The following is a 20,123-nucleotide window of genomic DNA, read 5'->3' on the forward strand; positions in this document are numbered from 1 at the left end:
GATTACAATTGACTCCAATTAGGTATGGGTTGCGGTTCGAAGTTCGTACTCATGAGTAATTCCACCGGAGTATGGGCTGATATGATATCGATCCATTATAAGTAACTCCTCAGTAAGCCTCAGTTTCTGTAGTAACGAAACCAACCTCCCTCTCCCTCTCTCTCTCTCTCCCTCCCTCCCTCCCTCCCTCTCTCTCTCTCTCTCTCTCTCTCTCTCTCTCTCTCTCTCCCCCCCTGCTGTTCGTATCCTCTTCGTGGAAAACAAACAGATCGTCAGCAGAGTTCAGACATCCTCGAGGAAAGGTGCAGTAATTGTGAAAGTTTGATGCAATTGCCTGGCGACATTTTGCAACTCGGAGAGACTAATGTGAGCTCACGTGCCGTTAGTTATTTCAGTTAAAATGTTTAGACGGGGCAGTACTGGACATTATCACGTGACTAAGTTACATTTCCGTGATGTTGCGTCGTGTAGTCTGATCGACGTTTCAGATAGTCACGCGTCAGCCAATTTCTACCAGACTACACGGCGCAACATCCCTGAAGAGTCATATACAAGTGCGTCTTCATACGTTGATTGTCGCTCAACTGATGAAGATATTCCCATTCTTTTATGGAAATTGAATAAAAAATTTCTTGGATATTATCCATCGTCTAGTCAATATAAAATCGTAAAACGACGTTTCGGAGATGGGACTCTATCTCCGTCTTCAGGTTCATACACAGTTGGGCCCACTAGATAGAGCTAATCCCTATCTCCGGAGATAGAGTCCCATCTCCGAAACGTCGTTTTACGTTTTATATTTACTAGACGATGGATAATATCCAAGAAAATTTTTATTCAATTGACTCTTCACCATCGTCAAGAAGTTTTAGACTTTTATGGAAAGTTGAATATTTATTACTATGTTCACAGAAGCCCTAACTGAACCATGTATTGAACACGTTAAGTCCACTTGAATCCTCACACCCTGTTTCTGTATTATCCATTTATAATTATCTCTCTTCAATGGATATTCTTCTACGTGTTATCTTCTGTCTGTCTGTTTAGCAAAGAGCACAAATTATAAAGTTCAGACATTCAAAAAGTTGAGCTATTTTCTTTGAATTTCCTGGTTCACACAGATTTACACATTAAAATTTTATAATTTAACACAACCTATTCATCTAAACCACAAAAACTAATCAAATATGGTTACTAATCAACGAACGTCACTAACCTACTAAACTAACCCTTCCGAAGGGGGGGTTAGTTTAATGTCTTACTCAAGATTTTGAAACGCAACAAACCGCCCAAAGGGGGGTTGGTCAAGTGTTTAAACCCCCCCATTCGGGGGGTTAGTTTAGTTTCTTACTTAGGGGTTAAAACACTTGAATGAGACTAAACTAACCCCTCGAAGGGGAGTTAGTTTAGCGTGTTACTTAAGATTTCAAAACGCAACAAACTCCCCAGAAGGGGGGCTTGGTCAATTGTTTTAACCCTCAATTCGGGGCGGTTAGTTTAGTTTCTTACACAAGGTTGGTTGCGTTTTACAAACTTGACAACACCCCCCCCCCCCAGGAGCTCCGAAAGGAGCGCCCTGCTCTAGTATAACAAAAATGATAGCACACTTATATAAAAGATAATTTATTTCGCGAACGAACCTAAAACATTGTACAGTTCCTACCAGTAACAATGCCACATTAATCTGCTAACTGCAAGGAAACAAAAGCCAGAGACTGCTTTCTTGTTTATCCCACAAATCCGTTAAGCCTATGTGGTCCGCGTTTATCGCGTGCGCCGAATGTGATAATTTATGTCTCTGAGGCTTATTTAGCAAAGCTGTCAGTAGCTCAGATTACAGCGTCGGATGGTGGCATAATTAATGAATGATGAACTGGAATGGGTGTGTAAGGAAACGACCGCGACCTAATTGAAGCTGCCGTCCCGGAATGTGCTTGAAGGGACTCAGAGCGAGCGTCCAACTTTGACGCGAAAGCAAATCCAAATGGTAAAAATTTCTATTTTAAAAGTCGAATTTGCATTTCTTAAAAATGATAAGAACTGAGCGTTTCCCGAAACGATCTGTGGTCATTATGCGCCATCGGATTTTGACTTCGCTATAAACTTAGTTAAAATTTCATAACATCCAAGCGTTGCTACGCATTCACTGCGTGTTTAATCAGTTCTTACGTTATAAATCTTGCCTGTATTATGCACGCATCCTCTAATTCCTGTCGACGGCAAATTCATTACAGATAATAAAGAAAACAATGCGACCTCAGTCTGGTCAAAGGAATATAAAGTAGTCAACAGACATTTCAGTCCACTGTTATTGCATTTAGTAACCCGGAAATTTACTCCCAGAGCGTATATATTCTGTCCTCGTTTTCAAAACGTCGTTTATGCTAGCGTTCTAGCCAGATCCTCACTAATGGCTTTACGAATGTTTCATACACGTTACATGCTGTTCACTTTAATATACGGAGCAGCGCAGCGGCCATATTTGCGCCATTAACGTACTATAACTCACTTACCACGCATTGTGTTGTGAGGACAGAAGCCGGAGATAGTTCGTAAAATGAACCGTGAAGGAAGCTTGTCTTGAAGAGAGATGAGATTTTTATCTTCTACAATTTGCCATCATGGCGTATTTAAATAACTTATGTGTATACTATCTACCAACGTGCAGTCCACTTTTTGTGAGAACTGAGCTGATGCTACCATGGAAATCACCAGGAATAAATGCATCGTTTACCAAAAGAATCACATCAATTCAAGCCTTTACTGCGCGTACACAGTCTTATCTATATTATATTTTAAGGCAAAATGGTGTCATTTTATTTTAGTCTATTGCTGAATGAACTCATCTGGCTCACCATCAAAAAATCATAAAACCCCACAACAAATTAAATGGGTCATCCCAGCAGTGAGGAAAGACACAACCACACGAGTCATACGATGTTCCTTCAGTATTATGTGGGTACTTGAAAGAACATGAGTCCAAAAATATCTTTATCTTGTGACTCTACATGCAAAAGATGCTAGTGAACTGTAACCATGTAAAAAAAATACTTGACTTCTTAATAAAAAATAAATAAAACGTAAAATAAATTGTATATTTGGTAGGTTATATATATATTTTTTAATTTCTTCGATAATGAGTTTTGTGGACTCATGTGGTTTAAGCAAGTGACTGATTCAATTACGCTGTCGTGTTCCAACGGTTGTAACTTCACGGAACACGTAGTACTCCTGATGGCACAGCTGGCTTGCCTGCAAGCCAATTTTTTAGAACCGACAAACTCAGTTTACGTCAGTTTAATGACGTTACGCTAAAATTTCGTCGTTTGTAGCGTGGTTTGTTTATTTAACCCTTCATAGATCGGCGATAACAATTTAAGCCGCCTAATGATCTAACGTTAAATAATGCACACATAGTTCGTGGTTCTCATAACAAACAGCTACTATTTTATAAACATTATCTAACTGATCTTTGTTACGGAGATGCAGTGCGATTTCTTGAAGGTAAGAAGTGACTTCGAGATGTGCTCTGCCCTGTATCGGAGAGGTCCTGCGATAGGTCTCTTCTACCCAGGTTTTCTTGGTTTTCCTCTGTCTTAATGCAAATGCTAGGATAATTCTCAAGGCTCAAGTTGGTACTGAATACTTTTCATACAGCCTTCCAAATTTAAATCAATCAAAATTACCTCTTTGTACGCTTAAATCATCTATTTTAGCACAAATTAATCATAAAACCACAATTACACTGTCTCGTCTCAAGTTGTTACTTCGTACAACCCCAGAAGTCTTCACTTCTATATTTCTGCTACCAAAAGGACGAGCGAGATAAGCCTGGGAACCTACTAACATAGCGATGTTCTTTCTCCCTCGGAAAATATTGCGTCTCACTTCTCCAGATTTCTCTTCTCACCTATTATTCTGCTATCTTGCGTAATTCTCAGTCTGTGATGGGTTAATAAGATATTACAGCTATTTTGAACAACGAAATGGAGAGCGGGAAGTTTATTTCCTTGTTAGAGGTTTCAATTTCTAATTTGCTGTCGGGTTGTGGCCAGATACATAATTTATAAACAATTATCGCAAAATAATAGCAGAGCGTTTCAACAAATGGAACGGGGGCCATATTAATTCGCAAACGGAAGGCAGATTTTCGTGTCGTCTTTTAAGGCGAAATTTGGTCGGAAAATGAGTAGATGAAGCACGCAAAAGAAAAAAAAAAACATTAGAATGAACGGACTTCTGAATTATAGGCAGGGGCTTCAGGGCGAAGTGAAAACTTTTCGGGTAACATATGTTTGGAGCTACAAAGAACAATTTCATACAGACATCAGTTTACAGTTTATTCGCTTTAACTGACATGGCTTCTGACTTTTGTACAAGTCTGTCCCGGTAATTGAGTTACACGAGATTCAGCCCGCATAACAGATGTCGATGTGGCACTGCATTGGAAGGTATGTCGAACTTCAGGGCAGCTTTTCAAATACTTTTCCTTTCACGATACGACTAATTGGCTGCAGAGTTACCATCTGTAGACTTTCGGAGAAACACTAATAGGAGTTCCTCTCCTTTCATACACTGACACAAAATTTCCATCAAAAGTTTTTCCTTCTCAGTCTCAAAATGCATTCAAAGGTACGATCTTAAAATTTAGTGCAATGGCTTCTTCTCCGATTAATAACAACTTGGTTCGAGGACTAAGAGGGACTTGAAAGGAATATAGGCTCTTACTAGAAGTACGAAAGCTGATATAACAAACGAATTTAAGATTACACTATAATATGAGAGGCCAAGTCTACATAAACACGTATATATATTCGTTGACAGTGGACTAACAACCTCGTTTCGTGAAACGAGAAGTTTTTTAAGCGGTTAGTATGAAGATGGCTGTCTTCTGGGTTGTCGTGTCGTGTAGTCTCGTAGAGAGATTTCCCTGACGATGGAGGCAGCAAGTACCTCTGAAAAGTCGACAGACTTCTACAAGACTACACGGTGCAACATCCCAGAAGCAATTATTTGTTCCTCAAAACGGCCCCTGCTCCATTACCAGTGAGTCTACATTCTGATGTTTATGTATAATATGTAAAATCACATTATTTAAACATTTAAATTGACTATGAAGATTGCGAATTCATACTTATTCCTTCTAGTCTAGTTTGAGGAACTTGATATCCTCGTTTGCCCGTGAACAGAAGTTACTGCTGTGAAACTTGAACACACCCTCACGCGTAAAAAAAAACGCTTCGTCTGTCCACAGAACGCTGTGTAAAAAGATGTCGTCGCCATTCGCAAAATTGCGTCTGCAGAGGACGATCGTATGAAAACGGATGTGAGCTCCGCGAGCTGTGGTGTGGATACAATTGCAGTATCCGTACAGTCCGCGGGCGAACAGCATTCTCATGTGTCGTAGGCGTTTCACGCCCTGTCTCACGGAGACATTAACCCAGTCGTCGAAACACATTGACGACGTCTGGTCGTCGTTGCCCAGGAAAATCCAACGCTGTGAAACGCATCTTGAGAGCTCATAACAACGCGCTCTATCTGTCGTCACGACAAATAACATTGCTGAAAAGTGTGTTTGTTACCCCGTTTGACGGTGACGTGTATCTAGAAAGCTAAGCGTCTCAGTACATGTTGTAAAACATTTTAAACTTATTTTTTAACAACGAATCTCACTATGGAAAGCTTGTGAGCGGATTACGTTTTTCTATGTTTGTTTATTTATGGTTTGATAACGCTTTTTTTTTCGATTCCCGGCGGTACCCGAATTTATAACTTGTGTTGGGCAAGGCCGTGGTCTAGGCAACACGGAGTTTTCCTCCGGGGGCTTCCCCGGTTTCTCCGTGGCATCCCATTCACACACAGAAGAAGGCAATGGCAAACCACTTCTGGATCATTTGCCAAGAACGTATATGAATAGGTCCCAGTCCGAGAAAAGGATGGAAGGATCCTGTTCATATGGACCTGTCGTCAGACAGAACACTAAATAAATAAATAACGCTTTTTACGAAACAGTCCGTATTAATGATACAATTTCTATTTGTCCCTTGTTAGAATTTTAAAGAACATAAACTTTGCTCCCAAGTTTTGGATTCAGACGCCTGATAAAGCGAGAATTACTGTTGTATGAGTTTTAGAAGTGGAATGTAACGCATATTATGCTGCATATCGTATTTTGTACAGTCTTACACTTTCTTACTTAAAGGAAAGAGTAATAATTTATCTCAAGAGTCCTATAACACTGCTTGTTGTAAGGGTGTTTCAAGAAATTCTCACTTCGCTTCACAAAGTAAACCCTATTCATCGTTAAAACACGTTGCAACTCACGTGGAATCGCAGTCAGCCCTAACTGCGTTACAGATCGCTCAAAAGCATCATCACACACCCCAACAATTATCGCTGGTTCCCTGAGCTTTGCACTTCGCCTTACTGCTACAGAGCACAGAGAGATAACTTGAAATCCAGCTACAACCAGTGAAATGCTTACAAATAGTAACGAACCCCATGGAGCAGAGTCCTTAAAAAACTTATAGTTGCTCAGCTGGTGAAACAATTTCGTCTTGCACGAAATCAGATCGTTTATTATAGTGTTCACAACATCCCGGCACTGACTACATCTTACACCAGTTCAATACAACCCAAAAACTAACGCCCTACGCCTTTGTGATCCTTTTCAATATTATCCTTCCATCCCAAGTGGTCTCTTTTCTTCATGAATGCGACAGTATTCTTGAATGGTGCGCCGTGTAGTCTGGTAGAAGTTTACCGACGTTTCAGAGGTGATTATTGCCGTCAACTTAAAGGCGATGATGATATAGACAGCAAGTACCTCTGAAACGTCTGTAAACTTCTACCAGACTAGACTACACGGCGTAACATCGCAATAGACAGACATTTTTATGCTCCTACCGTGAGAACCTGAAATCTCATCCTTTCTTAATGTTTCCCTCATAAAATTTTGTAAGCGTCTGTCACAACTGCGTGTTATTTATCGCTGTAACCCCATCCTTCTCCACTTAATCTATTTATTATTATTAGTGTTCTGTCTGACGACAGGTCCATATGAACAGGATCCTTCCATCCTTTTCTCGGACTGGGACCTGTTCATATACGTTCTTGGCAGATGATCCAGAAGTGGTTTGCCATTGCCTTCTTCTGTGTGTGAATGGGATGCCACGGAGGAAAACTCCGTGTTGCCTAGACCACGGCCTTGCCCAACACAAGTTATAAATTTGGGCACCGCCGGGAATCGAACCCGAGACCCCAGGATTACAAGGCCAGCGTTCTAACCGCTAGACCACCTCATCTTATTATTATTTAGTGTTCTGTCTGAGGACAGGTCCATATGAACAGGATCCTTCCATCCTTTTCTCGGACTGGGACCTGTTCATATACGTTCTTGGCAGATGATCCAGAAGTGGTTTGCCATTGCCTTCTTCTGTGTGTGAATGGAGTAATTGTTGGGATGCCACGGAGGAAAACTCCGTGTTGCCTAGACCACGGCCTTGCCCAACACAAGTTATAAATTCGGGCACCGCCGGGAATCGAACCCGAGACCCCAGCGTTCTAACCACTAGACCACCGTGGTGGTCCACTTGATCTACCAAACATTAATTCATTTAAATTACAAATTATTAATATCATTATCTTCATTACTTAAGCTTCTTCATTCTACGTTATTTCCTCTCTCTCTTACATTGAAATGTTCTCGTACCATCTCGTTTTACGATCTCTTAAGGCGACAGACAAACGACACTAAGAGGCGTAAAGTACATGATCTGGAGCTCGCGTTCCTCCCATATAAACGCTGATACAGACTTTCTAAACACGAATTGGAAAATTAATCTACCAGTAACAAAGGCTGGATTATTTTACAAACCTATTTCGAAACAGTCCAATAGCCTTTGCCACAGGTCACTGGTTTCCTAAATGAAACTGAACAGGTCATAGGCAATTAGAGAACTGAACCTTCAAGGGAGCCATGATACCACAATATTTGTGTGTAAGGAACAATTCCTCTTTGTTGTTACGAGCGAAATAAACACCGAAGCCCTAATGAACAAGCCCCACGGCTTCCTCTGCGTCAATGTAGGTCTAGTTGCAATCACCTGGGAAACGACTACTAATCACCCGCTTCGACTTTCATCAGCCCAGTTAATAACTTATGTATAAAGCTCGCACCATGGAAAACTGAACTCACCCGTGTCCGTACTCAAAGAGAATTTTCGAAGCGAAACGCTACATCCCATAAGAGCAATGTTATAGTTCGGGGTTACGTTCACGAAAGATAATAAAACAAAGAAACCGATAATTTTAATACCTGAAACGAAACGTACAAACAACGGAGATAATTATATTCGCTATATAAATAAATAAACAACAACAAAAAACTTCTTTTGACGTCTTTTCTCTTGGTTTAAGTGACTCCAGTGAAGTGGAAATCTTTCAGAAGACGACACATCAAAGCAGATCGTAAGGCGAATTGACTCATGTACTTATCCAGGTTTTACTGACTGACTGGGTGACGTTGCTAGCGTTCTTTGTTCGCATTTTAGTTGGCACGTGTCTGATTTTTTGTTCTCGGTCGGATTACAACCCAGGAGGAAGGCATGCGCTTAAAAAAATCCCGAAGTTTCATAAGACGGATCTTAGGAATGAGAGGACCGACCACTAACAGAAGGAATGCTTTATTCCTAGAATACCTTGACAGTGTGGTGTTGTGTGGAGTATGCAAATGGGAAGGCAGAGCCCGCTGTTGGAACACAGCCAGGCAAGCCAGCGGATTTACTCGTCACCGTTCTGTTGGCTGGCTGCATTAGCCCTGTCACCATCAGCACCACACACACAGCCACGCTCCCCGCGACGCACTGTTGATCTGTTGGTAAAGCGGATTGCCGCTGTGGTCAGGGGAAAATTCCACTTGGTTTTTACACACGTTTATCACCGGCATCTGTTACACATTGTTTTCGTTCTGACAGAATTGAAGTTGTCGGTGTCGAACTACTGGCTTGTGTGAGGACTTATAGGCAGATTCCAACCTTTCGTAAGAACATACTGCCTCCATCTTCAGGGCTGTCTTGTTAATTACAAGTTCTCATGTGCAAATATCACGTGAACTATGGGGAAATAAATACAATATTTCGTGTAAACGTGTAACTGAATACATTTGTTTCTCCATTTTACTCATTTTCGACGAAGCACCTTCGTAGAATCGTGTCGTTTGTTGTCCAAACGAATCTGTTACTTAATTGGTGTAGTCGGTCCAACAGATTCGAATCTAATTTCATTAGCAATTTCACGTCTCAAAGCAGCATAATTAGGTACACGATGGGTCACAAAGTAACATGGAAGTATCAAAACTGGAAACGAATGGAACCAATTAATCTAAATGGGCAAAGATATTAGAATCTTGCATAGAAAATTAAGCTTAAATGAAATTTGATGCTCTGGCTGACTGCGACATGAGTGGCAATGACGTAGCATTTTGTTACATAAACAAACTGAATCGGGAAATATTAACTACGTAATATGCACGTGTAACATGTAGGTAGGTCTGTATCAGATAATGCAGTTCTATGAACAACAAAGCTGCGTGCTTGTCAAGGAAGATGAAATTCAAAGGCAGCGGGGACTGCGAAATGTCACTGATGATATCCCCAACAGGAAACGGAAGGCTTCCAACTCTAAGCCAAGCCACAAAGAAGTCTAAAGGACGAGACGTGCACAAAATGTTATAGGGCTTTGTCCTCTGGGGCAGGCTTCATCAATCAGTACTGGAAAGGACCACTGCATGAGGTGGATTATTCTCTCTCTCTTCAACTACTGAACGACATAAAAACGATGTTTTCGTAAGATATAAGAGCTTAGACGAAAGACCTAAAGTATAAAATCTAATAATTATTAGATTTTATACTTTATTTTTATAATTATTATAATTTGCATTGAGCTCAGAAAATACGTCACACGACACTTTATTCCCACACGGAATATTAATACGTCCCCATTCTTCATTCCACATGCAATAAGGCATTTAATGGAGTTTAGGGCAGAACTTTAAGATACTTTCATAAAATCTTAGTTTAAAGCACAGTTAGTTGGAAATAAAATTGAGAATATTCAGTATAATAAAAGGGATTATTAAGAGGAATTACGAAGAAAGGAAATGTAAAAAAAGAAAAAGAAAAAAAAGAATGCGCAACATCACATCAGAAACAATGCTTTTAGTAATGAAAGCTGAAGACTGAGGAAAATGGACACGAAAGAAATGATTTCGTCGAAATGTACTCAGAATTACAAAATAAGACTACTGACGAAGCAGACACATCACCAACAAAGTTAAACCTTTCAATATTGTCAGTTGAGAGGAAGGTTACAAAAGACAACTGGCTACAACATATATACCAAGGGTTAAAACGAGACCACCCCCATGTTTTCTGAGATCCTCCCACATTTTAGCTAATACTGTGTCACGTGCATGATACGAAATAGCTCCCTGATGTCAGAAAACACATTTTGTTAATGTCAACATTTGGAAGACGCTAGAAAAAATTGTTAGCTTAATAACAAACATAAAATCAAGAACTAAGATTCATCTCAAGATGGATGTCTTCTGGGTTGTTGCCTCCATCATCAGGGCGATGATCACCCTGATGATGGAGGCAGCAAGGACCTCTGAAACGTCGGTAAACGTCTACCAGACTACTCAGCGCAACAACCCAGAAGACAGCCAGCCATCTTCAGACTAACTGCCTTTTAAACCCCAAATCACACAAGATTCATCTCAATGATGAACATTTGGAGGGATGAATGCGAATAGTAACAAAATAAATTAAAGTTGATACGTATCAAAAATTACTTGAACAGAAGCACTTAAAAATATCTCACAAATGACCGATTTTGTCATAGGTCAAAGGTAATTAACATTATTGACTAATGTAGCGTTGCATACCCAGGTCCCTACCTAAAGGGGGTTGAACACGCAGGTTGGATGGGAGATGCCGGTAGTCTCATGTTACGATGGAATCGACAGCCAGGGTTCCAATAAATGCTCTTCTGTAGTCATGAGCAGTCACACGTACGAGTTTAACGAAAAATAATATATGCAGAAATATGCTAATGAGACACTGAATTATTATCCTGTCATTTATGCATGTCTTCCATTCAGGCTATCCAACCAGAATTTTGTATGCACGCTACATACCCTGCCCATCACATCTTCCATGATCTTACAACAATAATAAGAGTCAACGAAATCGTACAAATGCAAAATATTAGAAACTTTGAGTTTGTACCAAAAGCCTCAACTTCCTCCTTCTGCCACAATTATCAGATTCCGTTGTATTTTTACCTACAGCTGGAATTTGCACGTGTTATCCTCGCCCTGGTCAGGACTGTACAGTTTTGATGTTCCTGCTGGTTGTGTACTGTTCTGCAGAGATTTTGCATATTTTAATGTATTTCAAATATTGTCAATGCTTCTATACGTCTGATTATCGTTTAATCAGAACATTACTGCAAATATTATATCCAGAAGGTCAGCTGGCACTAATGAGTTTGTTGAAATATTACAATCCATTAAATATATGATAGGGTATTCGAAAATAATTTAGTAGTGTGATTTAAGTATTGTAAGTAAAGCTTTACATTTCGATGTTTTCAGCGTCCATTGTCTAATAAATTCTCCGGCCATACATATAATCATCGCTGTTTCGTAAAGTGTCACTGAGTAAAAACATGAAGAATGGAACACAGCCATTGCACCACCCTGTTACGTCACCCAGAACAATTCCCAACAGACCTACGTCTTCTCTGATAATCCAATTTTCATTTGACGCTGTTACAGAGAAAAATTATTTCTAGACATCTTTAAAAGTATTATGTTAATTGAATGTGTGTCAGTACAAGATTTCAAGGCAGACTTAAGGTACTTAATAACACCTGCAATACATGGCAAATTTCAAATATCTTTTAACAACATTAACAAATAAAAATTACATTAACTATGACATTAAGAGAAATTTTAAATTCCAACGCGACAAACAGTCTCTGTACTTTAAAATCCCATTCAAGCAATGAATTAGTCAATTATCTACGTGGAGGTCTTTATTGAGAAGCTAATTAGCCCCTCAGATTTTATGGAGCTAAAAGTTTCATTGTGTCCACAACAGACCACCACCAGATCTCATCCTCAACCCTTCTTTAAGATCCATTTCAATGTTATCCTCCCATCTATGCCTAGGTTTTCCGAGTGGTATTTTCCATCCGGCCTTCCCAACCAAAATATTTATGGGCACTTTTCACCTCCGCCTTGAGTGTTACAAATCCTCCTCGAATTCTCAGTGAGATTAATCACAATCACTTAAAAATTATACAAATTTTATATTTTCTATACTTGATATCTCAGGCTGTATACAGTCCATTTTATTTTCCAGTCACTTCATGCGATCATTTAAAAAAATTACGGTAATGGATTCGTGTAATCCACATCATGCCCCCCCCCCCCCCCTCGAATTGTTTTTTCTCTCTCTCAGGTCCAAGTAAACACTGACAGATTGTCACAGTTCATAACCATCCCATCGATTTACAGTGGTACTAAATTGTTCTGAACTGAATCATACCGAGGCCAACAAAGTCTAAAATGTTGCAAGATTTTCAATTCCTTCACATCGCACACTTTCCGACCACCTTTACAAATTTCTGACAATCAGTTTCTTTTGATCCCACACTTCGCCGCCCCTTCATATAGATTTCTTGAAGCGTGGGAGGAATGACGCTGAACTCCGATATCATATTTTATAAAAAAAAAAACACCATTGAATGTTTGATATTAATTTCGGACGAGTTGCTGTATTAGAATCCATCACGTAAGATCTAAGAAATACTGTACTCTGAAAAGGCTATCAGTTTTCTTCGCACTTATACCCCTACAAGTCGAAGTTTAACATTTTATATCCTGTATTCTTCAAACTCAATTTATGACGCACTACAACGACCAGACTAATATTTCCAATACCAGCAACGCCTCTTGGATTCGAAGTTTTACTTCCCTTCTATTTATATCAAACACGCGAAACCTCTGTCTTGGACTAGTACCATGAAATTTGAAGCTTTCACGACGACTGAGTACAAAGAATTCTTCTCTGGCTATCAACCGTGCATAAACAATAATGAAGTTATATAATCTAGCGTCTAGGACACTGCTTCTGACTCCATCATCACACCATCGCTGATGATGGTGGCAGAGAAAATCTCTGAAACGCTGGACCAACGGACTCCTTCGTTTCTCTCAAAAAGCTTTTTCTCTCCGAACCTTCGTCGAAGATTGACGAGCAATCAAGTTGAAACGCTGAAATCACCCTGGCGTCCCGCCAAGAGCCCTTCTACATCAAGACCTAAAAAAATTAGAAAAACGGTGTCCTGCCTCATTTAGAGCAACTTCACTGAAAAACACATCTCAATAAATATTTTATCAGGGGACATTAAATGGTTTGCATTCAGAGTGTCCCACAAGTCCCAGGCCAAAGTAGAACTCCTCTGTTTGGCAAAATATGGAAAAAAACACAAAAAGAGTGGAGGGGATTCTTGCATATCAACTGTTTCAGATCTCATGTGTTTGAATTTTTTTTTTTTTTTTTACTTAGGGCTAACCGTTAGGGCTCTAAACTCTTCACACAAATAATCAAAAAATTTTCCAAATTATGCAAAGTAAGAGTTCTCCCAAGACTTACGGGATATTCTGTATTCTGCTTTCTTCTCCTCCAGTCTTCATGCTATAAGACATAGGTTTTAAACCCGTGGGTCTCGTGCTATCCTTCGATGTATTTTGTTAGCCCATCGTGTATTTTAAATACTTCCTGAGCTAAGCTGTACGATGAAAAATAGTTCCCTGGCGTGAGAGAACACGTCTTGTTAACGTAGCCAGTATTTGGTACCCTCGAACGCTGCGAGTAACTTCTAGCCTAATGAAGAACGTCAAGGAGGAGGGTGTGTCTTGCTGATGAACACTTGGAGTGACGGGAAGGAATCGCAGCGACAGAACTTAAAGCGGATACTGAAATATTACTAAGGCAAAAGTAGAATCAGATGTCTCACTAATGACCGGTTTTGTTACAGGTAATTAACGAGTGATATATGAACCTATTTATAACTCTTAATAAATGACCTTGAAGATTCAATTGTGTCCACATTTACGGATAAGGAAACGACAGGCGAGTGTGAATTTTGCCCCCGTTCTGGGAAAAGATGAGGAAAGACTACTTGAAGGCCTGCTTCTGCCACTGTCTAACTAGGTTAAAGGAAGCCACTAGATTCAGTGTCCCAAAGTTAATTTGATTTCAGACAGTGACGTGTCGTTCTGGCTTTCACCGAAACGGACATTTTCAGTTCTTTGAGGTGGAAGGGACTTGTACTGGTGTGTAATTACACCCTGAGAGGCGCGGGAGACAAGGCCAGGTTGTGATGAAAGACAACTCGCATATCTGCCCACGTGCAGTGACATACGAAACCTTTTAATTCCTTGATTGCTGTGGTTGGCGGTAAACTTCACAAACACCCAAGCTCCGTGTTCACAACTCCGACAGGTATATCTGTAACACCCTACGAGTGAAATTCGAAGCCAAGTTACCATTTAGACAAAGAGTTTCAGCATCTATTTCAAATTGTTGATGCTGTTTGAGCATAAGGTTCAGTGACGGGCCTTGTGAACACTGTAATGAGTCTCCTAGTCCACAGAACTTATAAATAAGAAGACCATATGGGAAAGGACCCCTCATCTTGAAGTCGTTTATTGTTATCAGTCTACTTCAACTTAAATCCAAAAACGTCTTATGTAGAATTTGAAATTTTCACGGCGGTGAATTTGAAGATGGCTGTCGTCTGGGATGTTGCGCCGTATAGTCTGGTAGAAGTCTTTTGACCTTTCAGAGGTCCATGCTGCCTCCATCATAAGGACCAGAAGACAACTATATTAAAAATGTCTTACTTTTGTTTCGAAATAACAGTACAGTGTGTTTGTTATACTGTTCAGAAGCCATCCTGATACACCATATGATTCTGTATAAATGAGGAATCCTTTGACCCTACGTGGCCGACAGCAAAATTTCACAATCACATACGGGAAAGGAAGGCAGCGTCCATTCGAAACCCCATTTTAAGCCTTTGTGATACCGGTAGCAGCGTCGTCGGGGGCAGAAAATGTATTCACGGGGCTCACAGCCTTACATCGCTACAATAATACGCACATGAGGCTATTTCAAGTAACCATGGATTCGCTTTGAGCAACCATGAACATTTCATGCGCAACGCTAGCTGAAATTTAACTTACAATCTCGCCCCTAACAGTCTATAAGATTTAGAGATTGCGTTGAGTTAAGCGCTACCAACCTTTTCACACGTGAATCGCAATGTTATAAATGACGACAGTTCACTGCAACTTCATGGCAGTTTATTAAAAATTCTGTGTACGTATGTAAATAGATTCAAACACACGGCCTGCTCAAAAATGTTATTAAACAAACCAGTCATCAGTGATATATTTGGCATTGCGTTTACTTCAATGACCTCAAAATATCAGGTCTAATTTAAGTTTTTGGTAGTTCATCAGTAAGTTCTTGATTTGACGTCACTAATTAAAGTGAACAGTTGCTAGTATAGGCAGTCACCATCATCTACAAAGCGCGTTTACTGATATCAGTTAATTATTTTACACCATTAAGTGTGGCAAATTATTACAAATGTGCGCGCGAGCCACATGCTGCCCCGCGGGTTGATAAATCCCTGGTTTAAACTAAGTCCCGTTCCAAAAAAGACACGCCAATACTTCTCAAAAAATAGTTACCACCTAAGTTAAATATTTAACCCCCCCAAAATTAAGTTGGCATTGCGGAGACCAACATTCAATCCCCGGTGACTTCAAGCGATACTCGTGGCGTGGCACTTGGCTGTCTCAGAGTAGAAGTTTTACTTAATAAAAATAATATTAAAATATATTAAAATTGTCCGTCAATCACAATAAAGGTAATTAAATTACATATGGAAATCGAGTACTCGATACGGAACAAAGGATAATATTTTAACCATTTAATTATCTTATATTACTTTATTGTGATTGACGGACAATTTTAATATATTTTAATACTATTTTTAAATAAAACCACAATATGACACACCTACAATATCTTAATAAAAATAATTTAATGAATTTATCAGAGTAAATTATTGAGTAATATGATAAGACAAACTTTGACAATTGCCATCAACTTCCAGCGGTTGTCATTTTAAACAATGAATCAGCTGGAGAAGCCACGGAAATTAATCTTTCCACAACAAACAAAGCAAGAGACCACTTTCTTTGCCAGCAAAATTACTTTTTTTTATCTGCTGACACGCTATCCAGCCCCTCTTAATCTTTGTGTTAATTAGAGAATGTACTTAATATTTTACGAAATAAAAGATGAAGGATGTGGCCTCGCTTTGATCACCACAACAGTCTCAAGATTCTACTGCATCCATAATAATGTAACTGTATTCAGGGTAATAAAGCGAGGGCATAATTAATAATAGAATTCCGTAGTACATTGTGAGCCAAAATTTTCACCACGCTTTCAGTTATATCCCGCATTTCACACTCATTCTTACTATTATCATCACCTACTTTAAAACTTAAGCTTCATAAAACGTAAATGACAAATATAATAGCTATAATTCTAACAGGCCTAATCAGATGGAATTTCTGGGTTGATTTTGGTTTCACATTAACTTTCTACACCCCCTTCCGTCCACACACAACGAGAATCAACAGAGGAATTTACGTTTGTGTCTAAATCAGATGTGCCTATTCGCTTTGTTTTAGACACTTCGACCCAATTTCGAAAGATTGAACAGACATTCATACGCTGCTCATATTAAGAACGACTACCTTCATTGCATTACTTACCATCCAGAATGTTACAAGTATACCTGCATACAGAGACAGATCTGACTGAGACGCAGAAATATGACTTTCTCTGTGTTGTCTCTCATATATGCAGAGTTTCACTTACTCTCGAGATTCATAAAGAATTCCATTGGAAAAAAAAGGGGGCAGGTAACTTTTCTAAATTGCGGGATGAAGTCTCCGTTATCAAATTACAAAAATTTCCTCCTGTCTTCAATCGCAGAGAGGTACACGAGCGATGTCTCTACATTACTGATTCTTCGCTTATTTAACGACTAATTTTATCTGTAAATTATTTATGAATGATAAAAATGTACTAATGAAATTCGTAATATCTCGTCACAGGCCTCGATGGACTGAGGAAGATTACTAAAATCTCTTTCAGAGTATCCAGTCTACAGGCTAAGATTTAAACCTGGTACCACCAGAATACAACTGTGGCCTATTAACAACTCTTTCGATTTCGGAAGTAGGATTTGTTGTTTTCAAGGCGGCGAGTCCGAAAATAGATGTCTTCTGTGTTGTAGCGCCGTGCATTCTGGTAGAATTTTACCAACGTTTTAGAAGTATATGATGCCTCTATTGTCAGAGCGATCGCCCTGACGATGGAGGCAGCAAGTATCTCTCAACTTCTACCAGAATACACGGCGCTACAACACAGAAGACAGGTATGAAATATAATGGGAGTTCCATGCTATCGCTCACGGCGAATGTAATGTATCCTGTCACCTCAACTGCCGGTGCTAGAGCAGATTCCAGCCGCTTCATTCACTGAAGGTTTAACATTCCCTAGTACAGTACACAGCTGAGTCGACACTGTGATCGATAACTAACTACTAGGAGGAACGTACTTCTTTAAAAGCTGATCGACGCTGTCCACATCTTCCAACCCTGTTTTCTTAATACTCGTCCTAAGAATAGCCTTTCATCTACTCCCACATCCTCCGAGTGTTCTCATCCCTTCAAGCATCTCAAGACAACATGTAGAGCTGGATCCACCGATTATGGCCTCTGACCTTGTAGGGACCATTCAATGAAAAAAGGAGGGAATTTCACTCCCAGTCACGCTTTGTAAATCTTCGTCACGTTTCGACAGATAAGGACACATCTCGTCACGATGTTAGAGTAGGTCACGCCTAGTCACGCTTTGTCACGCGTGGTTACTAATTAATATTTCGGCACGCTTACTTTATACGTATTTCTCCTCTACAAATGCGTGTCCCATGACCCGTTCATCTAATCCTAGTTTGGTTTTGTTTGATTTCAAGGGCAGTGGTGCACTAATAAAATGGATGATGCAGAAATAGGGTTGATTAGCACGCTTTGTATTATCTGGCTCGAGATAGGGACCGGCGATGGACTCTTGTGAACACCGTGAACTTTCGGGTCCCATAAAAAGTAGGTCATTTCTTGGTTTTCTAAGCGTACTATTAGGACTCTGCTGACCAGTTAGTTCATAGAACATTACTGTTAATAGCAATATTACGAGACACTCTGTGTTACAGGCTTACTTCAGTGTCACTGTGGTAATAATGGCGCACTTCGTTTACTCGGAGCACCTGTACTGGAGCGGAAATCAGACCCAGCCACTAAGTAACAGCTTTCTGGAACCGGAAGTCATTTCACCCAGTAAGTACGACGACAAACATTTCTCTGTGGCCCAACGGTTGGTACCTTTTACCATACTGCTTTCACCCGATCATCGACGTTTATCGTCATCTGGGCTGTTCCGCCGCGTTGTCTGGTAGACGTTTGCCGACGTTTCAGAGCTGCTTTCTGCCTCTATCATCACATTTCCCTAATGATGGAGGCAGAAAATTCCTCTGAAACGTCGGTAAACATCTACTAGACCAGTGGTATTCAACCTTTTTTGTTCGCGTACTCCCAGATATAATTTCTCTTCAATTTTGTACACCCAAAGTTGTTGGTGTATAATTCAAGTTATACATAGTATATAATCTACATCTAAAATAAATTAAATAAATTACTTTACTGATTATTCAGTGTTTATCATAAAATAATATTTTTTTTAAATTCACGTACCCCCTAAGATGTCTTCGCGTACCCCAGGTTGAATACCACTGTACTAGACTACGCGGTTCCACAGCCCAGAAGACAGCAATCTTAGATAGTGTTCATTATAGAATTTCATAAAAGATCTTACCCCAGTTATGCCTCCACTCCATACGTGCTTAGTTAAGTACCGGGAACTTCATGAAACTATTATTATTATTATTATTATTATTTTAAATATTATTCCATAATGTATTTTTATAAATAAAGGATCTGTATCACAACCGCTGAGTAACTTACAGCTTTTAAATAACAGAAATGAACAGTACATTTAGAATTTGTAAAAAATGGAATATATACCCGTCAGGTTAAAATCTAATTCGGATTTAAAATAACATTTTGCATTAAGACGCGAATAAAGAAATAATAGTTTGGCCTTTCGCAGGGTTAGCCAGACAAATTTCACACTAAAAAGTAAGAACCGAGTCACTAATACCCCATCACTGTGTCCATGTGTTACAGCCTCCATGATATTCAACGTCGTGTTGCTCTGCTCTTCGGGATGTGGTGTTTTGTCTTCTCTGCTGCTTATATACGGCATCTATCGGGTAAGTGACGGACCACATCAAATACATTTAAAAACGGTTTACATCTGCAGTCAAATTTTTCCTTACTACAGTGCGTTCACTGGTAAGGTTAAACGCAATTGTCACTTCTCCGCTCCCGGCAGGAACTGCTAGGTTAGATGGTACTGTTTCTATGGAGCGATACTTGAGTCTTATCGGGGAAAAAAATCCTTGTAGCTCTTGGTGGTAAGTCATGCAGTGCTGCCGGGAGCCGGGAAGTGACAGTTGCGTTCAACTTTATTAGTGAATGCATCCTATTATAGACTGACGTACTGAGGTAGAAACTGCACTGAAGTTTAATAACAAACCTGAAAAATTATGATAATATACTGTCATATATAACATGTAGTAACTTGCAGCTTTGTGCGCAGTTCCGAAAAAAAAATTAACGCATCCACAGTTATACAAGACGATTTTTCTATCAAATCGCTATAAAGGGCTACGATGTGTCCCAGAACGCCCACGTAGTAAGCACCCATGATTCTATACCATACCAGAACAGGATTTTATTGGTTCCATTGCTTTACAGCTCACAGGCTCATCGAGACTAAGCA

At 39.7% G+C, this 20,123-nt stretch overlaps 2 protein-coding genes across 2 annotated transcripts in view; one reads left to right on the forward strand and one right to left on the reverse strand.

The window, feature by feature from the left end:
- Nucleotides 1-20,123, reverse strand: part of LOC110828783 (anillin-like) — a 120,072-nt gene that overhangs the window by 68,216 nt on the left and 31,733 nt on the right. The window lies entirely within an intron of this gene.
- The window catches only part of LOC110828780 (uncharacterized), a 66,715-nt gene that overhangs the window by 18,325 nt on the left and 28,267 nt on the right, over nucleotides 1-20,123 (forward strand). The window contains exons 2-3 of the mRNA XM_022061792.2: nucleotides 18,436-18,559; nucleotides 19,466-19,551. Coding sequence (XP_021917484.2) covers nucleotides 18,436-18,559; nucleotides 19,466-19,551 — 210 coding nt within the window. The remainder of the gene's footprint in view (nucleotides 1-18,435; nucleotides 18,560-19,465; nucleotides 19,552-20,123) is intronic.

This window comes from Zootermopsis nevadensis, unplaced genomic scaffold (genome assembly GCF_977971745.1).
Source record: "Zootermopsis nevadensis isolate Lab colony 2312 unplaced genomic scaffold, Znev_1.0 Znev_ptg000004l, whole genome shotgun sequence".
NCBI lineage: Eukaryota > Metazoa > Arthropoda > Insecta > Blattodea > Termopsidae > Zootermopsis > Zootermopsis nevadensis.